The following is an 18,217-nucleotide window of genomic DNA, read 5'->3' as shown; positions in this document are numbered from 1 at the left end:
TCGATTCCTTGTTCATCTTGTACACCACCTTCCTGATGAGAGGAGTTGGTGGAAAAGCGTACGCAAACATCCCTGACCAGTTCATCCACAGGGCGTTCCCTTGGGAGTCTGGCTGGGGGAACCTGGATGCAAATCCTGGGCATTGTTTGTTTTTGCTTGTGGCGAATAGGTCTATAGTGGGGAAACCCCACTGAGAGAAGAGATCTTCTACGATCTCTCTGTGAAGGACCCATTCGTGTTCTTCTGGGAGGGAGTCTCTGCTTAGGGCATCCGCTAGGGAATTGAGCTCCCCTGGAACATGTTGTGCTGACAGGAAGATGTTCCGTCTGAGTGCCCATATCCAGATTTTCTGGGCAAGCTTGGACAGATTTGGCGAACGAGTCCCTCCTTGTTTGTTCAGATAGAACATGGCTGTCGTGCTGTCCGTCCGGATCTGCACCGACAAGTTTAGTAGATGGGGCTCGAACGCCCGAAGCGCTCGGAATACTGCCAGAAGCTCTAGCAGGTTGATGTGGTTCTTGGCTACTGAGTGAGACCAGAGACCCTGAGCTGTGTGATGGAGATGGTGAGCTCCCCACCCAGTCAGGCATGCATCTGTAGTTACCACTGCTTGTACTTCGGGATCGTAAAAGGGTTTTCTCCTTGCGAGATTCTCTTTTGTCCACCAGTGTAAGCTCTGTATGAGTGTTGGCGAAACGACCACTAGATCGTCCCACTGACCACTTGCCTGAGACCATTGTTTCGCCAACCATTCCTGCATGGGACGCATGCGCAGACGCGCGTGGGGGACCAGGTAAATGCATGACGCCATCATGCCCAGTAACCGCATTGCTTTGCGTACCGTTATTTGTTGACCTGACTGATAATGTGGAATTTGCAGTAGTATATTCCGAATTCTCTCTTCCGAGGGGAAGGTCAACCCTTTCTGAGTATCTAGGATTGCTCCTAGGAACTGTTTTGAGGTGCTTGGCACCAGACTTGACTTCTTCTCGTTGATAGAGAAGCCTAATTCGTGGAGGAGGTCGATAGTCCTCTGAATGTTTGACCTGAAAATTCTTGGGGTTTCCCCCGTTATGAGCCAGTCGTCCAGATAAGGGTACACTGGGATTGCCTCCCTGCATAGGTGTGCAGCTGCCACCGCCAGTACCTTGGTGAATACCCTTGGTGCTGAAGCTATCCCGAAGAGCAGTACCTTGAATTGGTAGTGGCGACTGTCCACTTTGAAGCGCAAGTATTTTTTGTGCGCTGGGAGCATGGAAATATGAAAATAAGCATCTTTCATATCCAAGGTTGCCATGTAGTCCCCCTTTTTTAGGAGGGGTATTACCTCTTGTAGCGTGGTCATACGGAATTTTTGGGGCTTGACATACTTGTTGGCAGGCCGTAGGTCCAATACTGGGCGCATTGTCAAATCTTTCTTTGGCACAAGGAAGTAAGTTGAATAGATACCCTTGTTTACCTGGTGTCCTGGGACGAGTTCTATCGCGTCCTTTTCTAGCAGAATGGCGATCTCCTCGAGAAGGATCTTCTGATGTTCTAAGGAGTGTATTCTTTGTCGTGGAGGGTGGTTCCGGGGACGCTGCAGTAATTCTATACAATATCCTGTGGACACTGTTGACAGCACCCATCTGTCTGAGGTGATCCCTTCCCAAGCCTGGGTGAAGTTGGAAATGCGTCCCCCTACTGGGGTTGCGTGAGAAGGGACCCTGAACTGAGCGTCACTGCTTTGGCGGAGGCGTGCCACCTCCCTTGTTGGGGCTGCCTCTGCCTCTTCCACGACCTCTCTTGTTACCCTTGCTGTAACTTTGGGTAGACTGCTGGTTGTTGTTCCATTGTGTACCCTGTCCTTGGGCATAGTTGCCTCTTTGTGAATTTTGGCCGCGTGGGCGACGAAAATTACTGTTCCCCCTCTGGTTCGGGGGTTTGTTGGTAAGCTGGCCAAGGGATTTGAGAGTCTCATACTCGTCCTTGGCATTCTTAAGTGCGTCTTCGACCGCTTTCCCAAACAATAGATCTGGTTCCACCGGCTTGTCTATTAATGAAGCCTGTGTTTCTGTTTTGAACCCCGACTGCCGTAACCACGCATGTCTCTTGTTAACAGTACCTTCTGCTATCAATCTTCCTGCGTTGTCTGCAGCGTCGAAAGTTGCTTTTAATATGCAACCAGACACGGCTCTCCCTTCTGCCGAGATCCGAGCCAACTGGCCCTTTAACGGTTCAGGAGCCGAGGCTATGAGCGCCGCAACCTCTTCCCATTGATGGCAGTTGTAACTTGCCAACAGGGTGGTGGAGTTTGCAATCCTTGCTTGGTAGGCGGACGTTGAGGCTACTTTCCTGCCAAACCCGTACAGTCTTTTGCTCTCCTTGTCGGGAGGAGCTTCTGACGACGATAAGGGTGTCCCAGCCCTCTTCCGAGTGTTGGTAACCACTAGGGAGTCTGGTTTAAGATGACCTCTTATATAAAGAGGGTCAGACTGGGCTGCCCGAAAAAGTTTTTCGACTCTGGGGTTGACGGCTCTGGTGAGGTTAGGATTCACCAGGGATGGATCTATTCTACGTTGGATGGATTTAAGGATAGGGATGGTCTGAGCGACCGGCCTCCTCTCCCCCACCAACTCTTCTGCGAAGTCTCTTTCCTCCTGTACACCGTGGGTGTCGATGTGAAAATGTTCTGCTGCGCGAGCAAGAACTTCATTAAGGAGGGGTTGGTTATCAACTGGCGAGTCGGTAACTGGGGCTTCGCTCTCTACCGGGGAATCTACTCTGTAAATTTCCTGCTCATCTTCTACCTCCTCCAGGTCCTCATCCTCCGCATAGTATTCAGACCCGGTTCGTTCCTCCATAATTGTAAACTCCTGGTCCCCTTCAGGGAAAGGTTTTCCTTGGTATCTGGGGTGTGGAGTAGAGTATGGAGTAGAGTAAGGCTGCACCTCGAAGGGGTCAGGTCTTTCGACCCGGGCCTTTTTACTTAGGTTGATAGGATCAGAGGAGCCTGAGGGTGTGGCCCCTTGAGGGTCATACGAAAGGAAATGTTCTGGGTTTTTGTCATAAAAATCAGCTAAGGAAGACCTCCTTGACATGACCCTGTCTATGTCCTCACTGGACCATTCTTTGGAACAGGGTATGACTTTAGTAGGCAACTTAGAGGACTTATCAGGGGTACCCTTGCTGGATGTTGAAGTCCCAGTAGATTTATGTTTATCTGTCTGCTTGGGGTGGAAGGATGGTCTTACAGGAGTGGAAGGCTGAGCTTTCCGCTGTTTCCCTCCCTCCCTGTGCATGGAAAAATGTTTTCCCTGCCCCTTGGAGGCCCCAGAGACTTTCGACGCCTGGCGCCGAGGGTCGGGAGAGGTATCTTGTTTCGAGCGTGGGGCCTCGCTGGTGTTAACTGCGCTCTCGGTCTCTTGGAGCGCAGCCTGGGGGTGGAAGTCGTCTTCGTCTTCCGACGATCGAACTTCCGTTAATCTAGGGAGCGAGGCACTCTTGGCAAGAGTGGATGATTGCCTTGCGTCATGAGGCGATCTCGATCGAGAGCGCCCAGAGGACACCGAGTCGGACCGTTCTATCCGTGCCTCTTTCCGAGAAGTCGACGTCATCGAGGTTCGGTTGGACTTAGTGTGCTTAGTGTGTGTAGGGTGTGTAGCGCTTGCGTCGCCGGGGGTCTTCCCCATAGCCACCCTGCCGGACAACCTTCCGAGGTCGGGGACCTGCGCTCGGCAGTCTTTCGACGCCGTAATGCCCTCGCCGTCCGAAAGTACGGCGTCGCTGCCATCGCTGAAGGCGCCCTCCGCTGCCATGGCTGCCTGCCTGGCGTGGTGGGCCCAACGCTTTGTCGAACGGTCCTTAAGTGTTTTAGGTTTAAACCTACTACACGCTCTGCAGTTCGCTTCGGGGTGGTCCCTCGGCAAGCAGAGATTGCACGTGGCGTGCCTGTCGACCCAAGGGTATTTGCGGTTGCACTTGGGGCAGAATTGGAAAGGGGTACCCTCCATACGCACCTTGAGGCAGCGGGCTGGTAAGTGTAGGAAATATATAAGGTGTACCTATATACCAAGAGTGAAGAGTATGTACCACCCCCCACTCTCCCTACTTGCAGGGCCGAGGCCAGCGGCCTACTAGGCCCGGGCCGAGGCCAGCGGCCTTCCGAGGCCCAGATCCGTCGTGCAGCAGCCGACGGTCGATGTCTTCTCCAGCCGTCGTCGAGTCGATGGTCGACGTTGGGGTGGGGAAGGATGTCAATAAATAATTGTAAATTGCAATAATTAGCAAAAGTATGGCTAAGGCCAGGGGACTCCGCAAGATGCTTCCGACCAGTATGGCGGAAAAAAACAATCTGAGGATCCCAGACGCGTGAGGGATCTTGGGTACAGTGGACGTCACACTAGGGATAGTATTACTGGCACGCCTGTGTCGACGCCCATTTTCGAGTTTCGAAAAACAAACTGTTATACTCTGCAGCTTCCACTAGATGTCGGCCTATGCACAGCATGTGATCTAAGCAGATTCCACAAGCCTCAGAAATATATATATATATATATATATATATATATATATATATATATATATATATATATATATATATATATATATAGAAGTCCTTTTGAGCCAAGTCACACATTCCACAACGCCACCTAGTAGCCATCGCTGGAAGTTCACCTCCAGTTCAAAGCCACAACAGAAAGGCATTGTGGGTATGCAAATGAGCTGAAACGCCAACCTTTATATATAGGAAAGTTATCTACAATTTTGCAAAAGATGATCTTACATGCCCAAATTATAGTGAATGGAATGCTTACACCGAAGGCCTCAGCGCTGGACACTTTCTTTTAGATTTTCCAGGTGCTAGTTGTAACTTGAACCCCCTGCTTGATAGGCTGGTCTCTCCTCGCCACATCTGTTGACCTGAACCCAGAGTTTGGTCCATGATATCTCACCCCATGATCTCGCCGTTGAGAGCAATATCCTTCTCGGGAGAGTTTATTCTCTTTTAATTTCCTTTCATTGCGGGTCGGTTTCCTCTTTTCGACTAAATGTCGATGCACCCGATATCCAGCTCCACGCGCGGCGTCCGCATGGTAGGCGCTGCATACGCCTAGTGTTTTTATAATTCGGGTTCTCACGGCTGTGCTCTCCAATCAGATCGTCTTGTGTTGTTGCACCGGTTCTGCAGACTATTTTATTAGCGCAGGAGTCTTATACACGGACTGCTTCTAGACAGGGGTTCCTTAGCTTGAGTATTGTTATAAGAGGAATTCTGGAGGCTCAGTGTTGCTATAATAGGGATTGACTGGCCGATTTAATAACACTGGTCTTGTGGGCTGGAATTTCTGATGATATATTTTTGTCTGACTTACTTAAAACAAGAGTTTATGTAACAGGTGTTCTTTATGCTGAGTGAACACATAAATAATTGAATTAATACAATGCCAATATAGCGTGACTGTACGTACTGATTTTACCTTCAGGAATGATGAGTTTTGAGTTTACACTGAATGAGTGGTGGGTGTATTGGTTGATGAGGGTCAGCAGGTTTGTGCTGTAGCCGTGATTTGCAGAATGAGAAGCGGTTCAGGTCTCGGCTGTCTAGTAGGTATTGGTTGGATGAACTCCAGGGATGTCCAGGGAGGTGGTTCCCCATTGTGTTGCTGAGGTATTTTGTGGGCTTTCCAGGGGTCTATTTGTGGGTGAGGCAGCTGGGTCGTCAAGGTGAGTTGCGGGTTGATGGGAAGAAAGTGTTGTGATGTCAGGGTTGGGGGGATGGACACTAAGAGACTCAGCTACCAGGCTTGCTGCACGTCCGTGACCATTAAGGCAAGAGATTGGATGCTCTGTCAGGCCAAGGTGGAGTGCCTTGCTACGGACGGCTCACATGGAGGGCACATCGCAGATGGCATTGGAAGTGGTGGTGTGTGTAAACCACAGTCTCCATCTGTGATGCTGAGAGCCCTTTCTGAGTTGTGTGATCCTTAGAATGGTGACTTTGTTCTTCGACATGCTTGACTGACCTAGGATAGGTTGCAGCGTTTGGATGCATGGGGTGGCAGGGTGGTGTGGGTGTGTGGCTTGATGACCGATGGCTTTGTTTTGCTTTCATTACATTTCAGGAAGTTCCTTGGCATCCATTATCCAATGGCAGACATGGCTTCAACGCACTGGTGTGGGTGTCGCTTGTTCATGACCCTTAGGTAGAGTTGGATGTCACCGGCTTACGAGCGGTAGAGAAGACTGTGGTCACCTGTGATCTCCAGAAGGGGTGCTAGAACATTTCAAAGAGCACTGGCAACAGGAGTGGCCCTTGCAGAACCCCACAGGAGACCTGGGTCGAGCTCAACTAGAAGATGTCCAATGTAGGATTAGGAAGTGAGGTAGGGAGGCTTCCAAGCCTGTCAGTATCGCGGAGAGATGAAGAAGCAGGATCTTGTGTATTGTTCTATAAGCCACACTGGGTTCGTTGTGAGTGTTCTTCTAGCAGGAATAGGATTGGTTTTAAACTAATAGAGAATCCATAGGCTGATTGTAGGTTTATCGTTTGATTGTTCTTTCACCAGCAGTGCAATAGGAGTTTCTGAATACATTTACTGATGGGCTGAGTGCGTAGCTGGTTGGTATAGCAGAGGTTGTCTAGACAGGTTGTTGTAACATGCATTGTATGGTATGCAGTGATTATAACGAATAAAAAACAGAGAATACCTTTAATTAAGAAACAATAATAATGAAAAAATGTTTGTTTAAAATGTATATGGGGTGTGGTAAGGGGTTAAAACAGGTGGGGGGTTTAGGGTGGGTTTAAAAGCATAGGGAAACAGAGGGATAGGGGGAACATCAAATAAAAAAATAAAACATTCAATATTTGTTGTTATAAAAGTTCGTTATTAAAGCATTCTCTGTGATTTAATTCGTTATAATCACGTTACCATTTTTATAGAGTGATATTTCTCATGATACAGAGTCTCATTACATATTGTTTAGCTGTTTTTACAACATCGTTATAGTACCACATAGTTTCCTTTGTAGCATTTCAAGCATGATTTATAGAGTGTGTTTAAAGCATGAAATACTTACTAAATGAAAGTATTTCTCCGTGTCCAGATCCTTTACTGCAAGGAGAAGAAACAGAAGGACAGGTGGTTATCTCCATTTGAGCCAAACGTAATATTTGCTGTGTACCACGAAATTGAGTGAGATTCAAAAGATAACACTGTGGCAGACTTGCAAAGACGTTATGAGTAGCTCCGACTTAGTTCTGGAGAAGGCTATTTGATTGACGTATTTGTGACTGAATCTTAGTAAACCCGTAGTAACGTCCTTGTCAGAGTGTCTCATAGTAACTTACTTCTGAATGAGTAACTCCATATTACATATAGTAACATATTTCTGAGGCAGTCTTGTATAGTTATCAAATAAGAAGTCTAAAATAATCTCAGCTTTTAATTTCTGGTGGATAGTGTGACGTTTCGCCCTTGAGCACAAAACATACCTCAGTAATTAGAGGTGCCCTTGAAGTGATTAATAATTACAGAGACGAAGATGAGGGATAAAGTCAAACGAAAGTGGGCTTGACCAGCTTGGGTCAGCAGCAAATGCAGAGATGGGTAAGATAATTCTACTTCATAGACTGGGAAGCTCCAAGATAAGGTAAGGTGTCAAGGTAATCTCAGAGTGGGATAACCAAAGATACGAGCTCTAATTGGCTGGTGAGAAAGGGTGGGTGGGATGGGGTGGGATGGGGCTGCACTTACTGATAGTAGTGCTTGTGAGAGCAGCTAGGACTGTCTGTACCCAAAACAAGGGCCATTCGTAATTATTGATTTGAATGGAGGAAATGGTGTTTCCGAGAAAGTGTCAAATTACTAGAGCAGCCCTCCCCCCAAGTCATGTGAAGTGTATAAGACATACGTGTGACATTTGAGCTGGCTTATTAATGTCTGTAGCCTCTTGGAATATTACGTCACAATCCATAATCTCTTTATACACTTAGAACAACTGCTTTGGGAAATTACATCTCCACACCATCGAGAACGCACAATCTGCCTACTTCAATCAGTGCCAGATCCATGCCAGGAAGTAGCCTTATTGGTTCTAATGGAACAAAACTCCTTTTGCCAATTGGAAGTCCTCTGCTATGGTGAAAACATCTCAAACCAATTAATACACCCATCAAAAAGATCACTCTATCTCCGGAAGGAGGCCTGTCGCTTTGAGGACACCCTGGTGTCCTCAAAGGCATCTAAGAGACCAAACACACTATCCCAAATGAAGATCTCTCCTCCCCAAAAAGGGGACTTTCTTACACCAATCTGGTAGGCTTCTTAATCCCACGTGCAAGACACAGCACATATCAGACCGGAAGACCCCTCTATTAAGAAAGCAGCCCTCTGCCGCGTTTAGTAGATCTGCCTATCCACCGGAGTCCAAACAACCTGGACTTCTCCATCCACAGGAAAGACATTTACAAAGAAATGAATGACCCATCTCATAGCACAATAACAATGCTATCGCAACCAGCTATTCCTGTTCATAGTCCCATCGACAACTACCACCACAACAGCAGGTCTACATGGCGTTCGCTAACAGTTTTGCTGCTATTAGCGCTGCATTTACTTGCTCCAGGAGATAACAGGACGCAGTACATCAGCAGGAGTTACAGGCATACGTGACATGGTTACAAGGAGAACGTGGTGTCCCTTTTATCAATAGTCATGTTATTGACTTTTGCCTTGGAACAACAGGGTGTTGTATTATGGGATTTGTTCCTGGTGAAGGGACCTACTTAACCCAAGTCTACCTACATTTAAGATTAAACCACCACCACATTCTTCTGCCAGACACACGATGAATGCCCCAGCCCGGGAGGGAGACCTTTGCCCCTTATAGATCTGCACCTATTCCACTACTAGCAGGGACTACTACTCCCATATTGCAGACCTCTTTAACGCGAGAAGAACCCGCGAGAACCTTACCTCTGCCTAAAGTGTCATCTCTGTGGTCTTTCAGGCTCATTGCTAACGAAGCACCTTCTGGGATCTGTGGGAGAAAGGAAAACAGCGTAGTGATGAGCCAATATCAGTATCTTGCAGACCAAACACTGAGCACACATGTCTGCCTACAGTGGGGGCGAGCCATGATTGAGCTCCCTCAAAAGGTATTCCTAAATCAATTTAAGATCTCTTGGCTAGAAAAAAGACTTACAGATATAGTTCTATTGGATACCTATCTTAGGAGCATCTTCTGACTTTCACAGATGAATATATTGAAAATGTTCACTGTACTGTATCAACATGTTAGTAACCTATGTGCTGCTACGAGTGGGGCGGGAGGGCATCATTTCTCATCTGGGTCCATGTGTACGTGACGTACTTTTCCAGTATGGATAACAACAGTGGGCACATGGTTGGCAGGCAGAACCCGGGTGGGATGACAGTGTATGGGTGGATGTGTTAGTGTCTTTCCAAACAAATACGTTATATAATACATACTTTCTGTTCTCATCTGAGTGCCAACACCTAAATAGGTGGAAACTAATCATCAATATTCACAAACGAATTCAGGGTAAAATAGCTTAGAATATTCAATTAATGGCCACATTTTATCATTCACCCACCAATCCCTAATAGGGCCTCCTAGCAAACCTTGCTACGGTTCTGCGCACAGATCACAAGTAAGGCGTACAACATGCGCTATTTTGCATAGACCACTACAAGATACGCTTTTCTAAGTAGATCCTTAAGATCTCATTATGATTTGTTGACTCTGGCTTTGGAGAGATGATTGGATCCACTCTAGAGGGGTACACGAGATCCCCACACACTCTCAGCTGATAAAGAAGTATATAGTGGTCTCGTGTGGCACATACTGCAGAGAGGGTTTGAAGAATATGAGTTGTGTGGTGGTCTCTGTCTTAGGAGTTGAGGAGAGCCGCTCCGATATTGACATGACAGAGGTGGTCTTGGGCGTGCTCTACAATTTAGCCAGAATATCCTGGGTCTGAAATGGGGAAGTAAGTAGCCGATGCCTCGTGCCAGCAGTGGCCTTCTGCAGGAGCGAGCTGGTAATTGCATGTTCCAGGGAACTGAGGATTTAACCTTGGGGAAGGGATATTTTCACGAGCTCAGTGATATCTTTTGAGAAAATCCTTCATCCATGCAGCAAGTCAGGGTTCTAGAGGTAAAATAATGGCAGATAAGGCAGTCTAGGCCAGATGCCTGCGACCGTTGGCTCTCCAGATGTTTTGGATTGCAATCCCATTAGACTTAGCAAGGAATTCAACGGCTAGAGATCATGGCAGTTGTAGCACAAAACATATGGCAAGCTACATCTTGCAGGCCAATGAGCCAGACCAATCTATGCTTCCAATCCCTAATGCAACAGAGTAGACTGAATTTAGTCTGTAACTCTCCCTTTGCTCTTCCACTGAGTAGTAGTCTATTGCACCTGTGCCCTTCAACTGCAATGCTACTGATTACAAATAGGCCACCTGGTTTAATGACATGTTTCTTTTATCCATCTGCATTTGGACATTTTATGTTATGCTCCTATTGGTACTTGCTCCCATCTTATTTTTGTTCTGGTTAAGATGAGTGTGAGCTATTTGTTCATATTTCATTTTGTAGTGATTCCAGGGATTGTACCTATAATGGAAGGAACTGCCTATATTGGTCAGTGGACCTGGCAGAGGTCATTGCAGGACACTTACTGGGGCAGTTATTATGACAAATCAGACTTTTACAGTGCCCATAATCATGTTCCCTTTTTCACAGTTGTTACGCATATTATCATGCCTCATCAGGCACTAATCATGACACCAAATGGCTTTTGGGTACAGAAAGAATTTCCTGTCGGATGCTTATTGTAGCCATAAACGTGCTCCATCACACAGTTATTGAATCATTCACTATCTGCGCCATTCCTAATATATGCCGATCTAACACACTCTATTTTGCACTCTCTTTTGCACTCTGTTGTGCTTTCTCTCTCTCTGTGCTCCCTTTCTCTCTCTCTATCTCTGTCTGTCTATTTGTATATGGGCCAGAGCCACGTTGTCAGGTGCATGTTTTCTGGAGCAACCCCAGCCATTGTGGAGAGCAATGTGGCCGTGGAAAAAACATAGGCAACTGTAAAGGGATTGGGGTAATGTTTTTTTTTTGTACAAAGAAAGCTATTCAAAATAAAAACAAAAGAGGAATTATTTAACTGTACTGACATTGTAAACTGGCACCTTTTATGATTTTACAATGTTCATTTCTAAATATCCTTTCCAGTATATACTGTAGTCATGATAAGAATGTTACGCTTAACCTACTGAACAAAGCACATAATGAAAACCTAAAAAAAAAAACATATTATTTTCTGTAGGTTATCATTCAAAAGATGGACATTCTGGTACATTCCTACTACACTCCTTCAAAATACCGATTTGAGAAAGAGGAAGGGAAAAATAGCACCAATGAGGTTTCCGAGCTGCTTTGTATTAAATTCAAGAACATTTTGGCAACATAGTAATGGCCCGAGTTCCTTATACTTGATAAAAATATCTGTGATAAATGGGTTGCATGTTTGATTCACTAAGTAAGGACTTCACACTACTTGCGGTGGTCATTTAGTTTCTCACAATATTCACACTGATAAAAGTGTGTGTAACCATGAGCCATACATACTGGTTTGATAGTTCTCTTTCTCATTTCAAAAGAAAAGGGGTCCTCTCCCCTCACAGAATTTTGGAAGAAAGGTCTAATGGGGGAAGCTGTGTCTCATGATAAGGATGGCTGTTCACATACAATGCACCAATGCACAGACATCCTTAGATAATTATAATTATAGGATTGTACCATTAATCCTACCCCGTCAAGCAGTTATTGTAACTCCCATTAGGCTTGTGATTGTGATTGTACCATTAAGCTGTTATTGAGACAGTAACCATGTGACATTACCTATTCTGCTCCATCAGAAAGTTAACGTGGCAGTGATTATGCCTCGTCGGAGGCTATTGTGGCTATGTAAGGCCTATCAAGGAGTTACTGTGCACGCACTGAGACTTCACATCTCTGAGTGTCATTATGGCCAAGAATGCCCAATGAGACTCATGGATTCAGAAGAACCAGCATAGCCTCTCAAACTTAACGCCAAGGCTATTCGATCGTACGTGGAGGCACCAGTGGCGTGACTGTCTTATGTTCAGGCAGAAGGAAGACACATGAAAACGTATGGGCTTGTAGATTCTGGAAGGCTCTTTAGGTAGGTGGCACAGTAAGATTAGGTGGCCATGGACGTAGCGCAAGGGCTGTGGGCGGCTTTGTATAGACTTGAAGGATAGGTACCCTCCCAGACAAGGCTGGAGTGTTCTTTAAGGTATAACATAACCCTTCCCTGTCCTGTAAGACATCTGGTAACTGGGAGAACCAATCGAGCTTGGGGGGCTACTGTGCCTGATAATGAGCTATCGTGTTGAGTTTCTTCCTGCCATCTTCCATCAGCGACGTGTCATCCAGGTCCCGCAGGATGTAACTGCCTGTGGCAGCAAACCATTCTGTGGAAGGAGAGGAAGACGACAGTCATAATGTGTCAGTAAGAAGGCCCTGCAATCAGCCGTAACAGAAGATAACATAGTATGACATAACAGGTGTATTTGTGGAGTGCGCTTTCACCCCAGTAGAGGTATCTTGGCGCTATAGGCCGATAACAGATGATCATTGTTACTCAACCCAATGGTAGCTAGCCCCGTCAATGCTTCTTCTTTCAGCAGACCTCAGCTGATCAAGTATCTGGGAGGAAGAGGGTGATAGCCACCTAAATGGATATCATGAAACCTGCCAATGGTGAGGCATATGATATAGCACCCCTAGTGTTATATTATTACACATTGCAAATGAGGGATTGGCCAAGCGAAGGGCAGGAGATAGCATTGCTGTTCTGCAGGAGCCTCTGACTAGAAGAGGTCCATGGTCGGTCTGCCATTGTAGAGTGGAGATGATGAGGAAGAAGCACAAGCGGCATATTATGCTGCTCGGTGTCTGAATACAGGTGCAAAGGGAAGCTGTGCTCTCTTCCATTGGAGAGACCATATCATTCAAACATAGGAAGTGTGTCTACTTCACCCGAGAGCCCAAATTATTCGTGGAGCGGTCTTGCATCCACCCTTCTTTGCTGATCATAGGTAGGCAAGCCTGAGTTGTACTTTGTAGGCATTGGTGAATTGTGAGTGCTGTAAGAGCGCAGTCAGTCAATCGGTGAGTGTCTCAACACGGTTGGGGAGTCAAGAGCCTGGTGCGTGGGAGCCCTTGGCATACTTACCCAGCTCCACGTCCTCCACTCTTGGCCACTGGGAGAAGGGGAGGTTCTTGCAGAAGGCCTCGAGGATCTTGTCTTTCATCTGGCTGACCGAGTCCATGTCCATCACGCGCACCGTCAGCGAGTCCATGCCGCAGCCCTGGAAGGACACGTTCAGGTTCTGGGGGTGGGGAGGGTTGGAAGGGAGAGGTCGATGATTACCAAGGAGAGGGCCAGAAGGAACACACATCACTCATATGTTATCAGTCCGGCAGCTGATCAAACAACCCCAGCCGAGTTATCTCTGGCAGGCAACCATATTCTGATAAGGTTGCTCTGCATGGCTCAGCGCCACCTCATCGCTCTTGCTGGTTGGTCTTTACTGAGAAACATTTATCAACATGTGCAAATGTCTTCATGACTCTAAAGGTAAAATTGCAATAACGGAATGTTTGAATTTTTTTGTCTTCTATTTTTAATTTGTATTTCTCTAAATGTGCAGCTCACCTGTCACCATTGTCATTTTGTTCCATCTTTTCCCTGTTTTATGTTCTACACTCTGCCTGTCATTATTTGGACTATTTCAAAAGGGGTATAATCCAGCCTCCTACCACCAAACTGTCCCTCTGACCCTCCTTACTCAATTCTCTTCTGTCACTTAAGAGACATATCCTATTTCTGGTTGCTCCCTTTTTTCTATTGCTAACCTGGAAGTGTAAATACTGATCATAGGTATAATTTATGATTCTTGCTTGTAAATAATTGATGTACTCTGTTCCATGTACAATATAATACCATTTTTAAAGCTGTCTGTAACCACGCCGTGACACCCCAAGGTCTGGGCGTGTAAGAAATGTAATACGTAAATAAATAAATAACCCCTGCACTCTTTGTTGTAGTTTTTGTTTGTAATTTGTACTTTTCAATGCATTTTGTTTTTCTGACTTTCGTTTACAAACATACATGTACCCAACTTTAATTTTCAATATTCTGACCAGATACAGTATCTCTCATCGCCCGCCCTAAAGCCTTTGACCTCCCACCTTTACAGCAGTGGACTTTTCTAACCTGGCCTGGCTTCAGCGTTCTCAGAATCTGTCCTGCACATTACACAGGCCAGGCACATGTGGCATTTTAGAACAATTTTGGGAGTTCTCCTTGTTTTGCAAACACTGTGTCTACAGAAGCATGCACCTTAGAAAAACCAAATGCTTACACATATTGGCTTAGGTTATTGAAAGGGCACAATGTAATCAGCTTACCAGCTCGTTGTGCCTAAACCGGAGCTTGGTTAAGTATTTGACAATGTGACTTATGCGATCAAGAAACTACGCTGAAAGGTGTCATCGATATCCGTAAATAGATTTTTCAAATGTTTAACCCGTCACAAAAATCTTCTGGATTAAGCGCAGTTGGTAGTAGCTGGTTTTTAGACAAACGTCCTTTGTGACTATATATTGACAAATGTACTTTTTTCCCCATTGTTACAATGGAGGTTTTCCTCCTACTAACTCATTCCAATCGTCTGCTCTACTTTCTCTCTCCTATTTCCTTTTTTTTAATCCCTGTGCTGCCCCCCCTCACTGACTTTACAGGGGCCCTGCACCCTCTCCCGTTGCTTTATATGCTGTCCTCATTGCTCAGCACTGACCCTCTCATCCCACCCTTCCCCTTTTACTCACTTACCTTTCCCTTCCCTCTTCTTACCAATGTTGTCAATTTCTCAAACAATCGTTCTGGCAGTTTTGAAATTCGTCAGAGATTTTTCACAATTTCGCAACAATAAATTCGTCATTATGACTTATAACAGCACTGAATAACAGCAGCCATACGGAAAAAGATCTGGGGGGATAAGGGGGTCATGCCTGGCCGGCCACAATTTGCATCGAGCCGAAGGCCCGTGATTGGGCAGTGGATCAACCACAGATGTTACCACTTACAGGCTGTTAGTTCTGGATGGCCCCTGGAGGCAGACTATGTGCGAGTGAGCCAATGAGTGTGAAGGGGAGTGTGTGAGTGGGTGTTAACATGAGGGGGGAGGCAGTGCAGTCGGGTGGTTGAGCTCTCAGCCACCTCTGTGCACCTGCGTTCCAATCTTTAGCCTTCTTTCACCTCCTCTTGACCCTTGATGAAGACTCCTGGCTTATCCGACCTCTGTTGGGCCTCCTCCTCTCCCGACGCCAAATTTAGATGGATCCTTGCATTGAAGTTGGTGAGGATCTAACTGATATGTTTAATGCCCCGAGATGGAGCTAATACTTGCCCAGGCTTGGGGCATCACTGTGACCCTAATATGAATAGTGTTTAGCTGATTGCTCCTGAACTGTGCAAATCAGGGCATCACAGAGTGCCGCGGTGCAAAGCAGTGCCCAATTAGAGTGACAATGTACATGGTACCCCGTAGTAAACATGCATGTTTCCCACAGCAACATGTGAAACATGAAATAGGACAACAAAGAAAGAACACCAAGCTCAAGAGTACCGCCATCTTGAAAGAACAGCCATTTCTATGGAAGAGGGGCCCATGACCAATCTACTTTTCCATTGATATGAGATGATATGATTGGTTATTTATAACGTGCTTAATACCCCGAGATTTCTAAGCGCAGACCGAACCTGTGTTGCTCCGCGTCGTCTTGCTTCCAAGGCGAGCATGTTGCCCCTGAGCTATCCTCCCGAGACAAGGATGTCATTCTATGGCTTTTATGCTGGGATACACATTCTCCTTGAAAAGTAAAGTGAGTGATGGATTTATCCAACGGAATGCAACAATCCTGCACGGCCCGAGAACTTTACCCAGAAGAGACGACGTGGTGGCCCTGAGTAATGATTCTGTAGGGCAGTCTCGTCATGCTTGCCTCGCGTCTTGCTTTGAGAGACTATCCAAGAAGACAGAGTGCCACCCACCCTACCACAGCCCTAGCCCACACAACAAGCAGAGCAGGGGCTGCAGAACACAGGAAGAAGTATATTTTCTTCTGAAAAAAGTACAACAGCAAACGTTTGACACCCAAGGAAGCCAGATCATCTTTGAATGAAATAGAAACAGCATGTTTTACCTACTCGAGAATGTGTTCTGAGGAGCTTATCCTCCACAATGAGTACTTAGGGCCTTCTTCAGAATATCCACATATGCCATCCTCTTATGGAAGAGGTACTTCGGACCTTTGCCACAGTGGGTAACTTGGGACATCTTCTGAAGGTTTACACTGGACTTTTGTCTCCAAACCGTCTTGAGATTTAATACTTTGGACTGTCTCCATAATGTGCACATTGGACCTTCCACTGTAGGATGTGTACTTTGTATCTCTTCCAGAACGGATTCATTGGACCTTCTTCTAGAGGTGAACACTGGACCTTCTACTCTAGGATGGGTACTTTCTAGCTCCTCCAGAATGGGTACTTTGAACCTTCTACTCTAGGATGGTTACTTTCTAGCTCCTCCAGAATGTATACTTTGGAACTTCTCAAAAAAGTACACACTTGACCTTCTACTCTAGAATGTGTACTTTCTAGCTCCTCCAGAAAGCATACTTTGGACCTTCTCCCAGAGGTGCACACTGGACCTTCTACTCTAGAATGGGTACTTTCTAGCTCCTCCAGAATGAATACTTTGGACCTTCTCGCAAAGGTGCACACTGGACCTTCTACTCTAGGATGGGTACTTTCGAGCTCCTCCAGAATGCCTACTTTAGACCTTCTCCCAGAGGTGCACACTGGAACTTCTACTTTAGGATGGTTACTTTCTAGCTCCTCCACAATGTGCACATTGGATCGTTACCTCCAGAATGGGTACTTTGGTTTCTCCAGAATGGGTGCTTTAGCGTTCTCAAGAATGTGCACATTGGACCTTCTAGTCCAGAAAGGGTACTTTACACCGCCTCCACTTTGGGTACTTTGGTTGGTCTCCAGTATATGCACACTGGATATTCTACTCTAGAATGGATGCTTTTGAGCTTCACCCGATTTTGTGAACATTGGATCAATTCCTCCAACATGAGTACTTTAGCCTATCTCAAAAATATGCACTTTGCGCTTCCACTGAATGCGCCTTATGGGCCTTTGCTTGGTGCTTGTTTTGGCTTTTTCTTCTCCAGAATGTAAAATGTCCTTCGGCATGCATATTTTTGACCTCGGTGTACCTTGTCACTAGATGTAGAGTGCAAACAACTATATTACTAATTATTTTAGAAATATTACAATGAACTTAAGCCCTTTTCAGGGCAGGCAGCATTTCCTGATACTTGCAGCATCTAGTGATAAAACTGAGATCTCTGCTTGAGTACTCGGCTTAGCATCCCACCTCCACCATTTTAAAAGCTTGAGAGCCCTCCCCTATTTCACCTGCACTAAACCTGCCGTTTCCCGAACTCTTCCTTTTACAGAAGACTGGTGTGCAGGCAATATTATGCAATAATGCACTGCGGAGAGAGTCTACTTTGAGACGATGCAAATCATGCTCCCTTCTATGCAATGTACTGTAAATCCCCCATGCAGAACATTGATGCTAATGTAATGGAACCACATATCAAATCATGACATCCTTTCCCATGCACTGCCTCGTGAGGGACTCCAGGAGGAAGCCTGTCTGTCTGCATATCTTACCAGCGGCTTGGCCTCAATGTTCTCTCTGAGCAGCCACTCTTCATTCAGGGTGTACCTGGCCTTTCCAGTCAGTGCGTCAATGGAACCCTTGTTGACTTGTTGCTTTATAGCGCATAGAAGCAGGAAGAAGGGCTCGCCCACTGTCTCCTGAGAAGTATGGGGACAAAGACAAGAGAGGTAGTGGACAATATAAGTGTAACAGCTTAATCTAGCTCCATCACGTCCTCACATTTGATGACCATTCCATTAACCAACTAAAAGATCCATCCCTCCCTCCATTTATTCCCCAGATATCAATGCTTATATTTGCTGAGCTATCTATCTACCCAAGCATCCATGCATGCATTCT

The 18,217-nt window shown here is 46.0% G+C and overlaps 1 protein-coding gene across 1 annotated transcript in view; it reads right to left on the bottom strand.

Annotated features, from left to right (window-relative positions):
• Window positions 1-18,217, bottom strand: part of PLXND1 (plexin D1) — a 352,004-nt gene that overhangs the window by 51,218 nt on the left and 282,569 nt on the right. The window contains exons 26-30 of the mRNA XM_069643445.1: window positions 17,869-18,015; window positions 13,288-13,444; window positions 12,423-12,523; window positions 8,961-9,024; window positions 7,063-7,097 (exon numbers count right to left, since the gene is read on the bottom strand). Of these exons, the coding sequence (XP_069499546.1) occupies window positions 7,063-7,097; window positions 8,961-9,024; window positions 12,423-12,523; window positions 13,288-13,444; window positions 17,869-18,015 (504 nt within the window). The remainder of the gene's footprint in view (window positions 1-7,062; window positions 7,098-8,960; window positions 9,025-12,422; window positions 12,524-13,287; window positions 13,445-17,868; window positions 18,016-18,217) is intronic.

This window comes from Ambystoma mexicanum, chromosome 2p (genome assembly GCF_040938575.1).
Source record: "Ambystoma mexicanum isolate Mex_15411 chromosome 2p, UKY_AmexF1_1, whole genome shotgun sequence".
NCBI classification, from domain to species: Eukaryota; Metazoa; Chordata; class Amphibia; order Caudata; family Ambystomatidae; genus Ambystoma; species Ambystoma mexicanum.
This window is presented reverse-complemented; position numbering and strand designations above follow the sequence as displayed.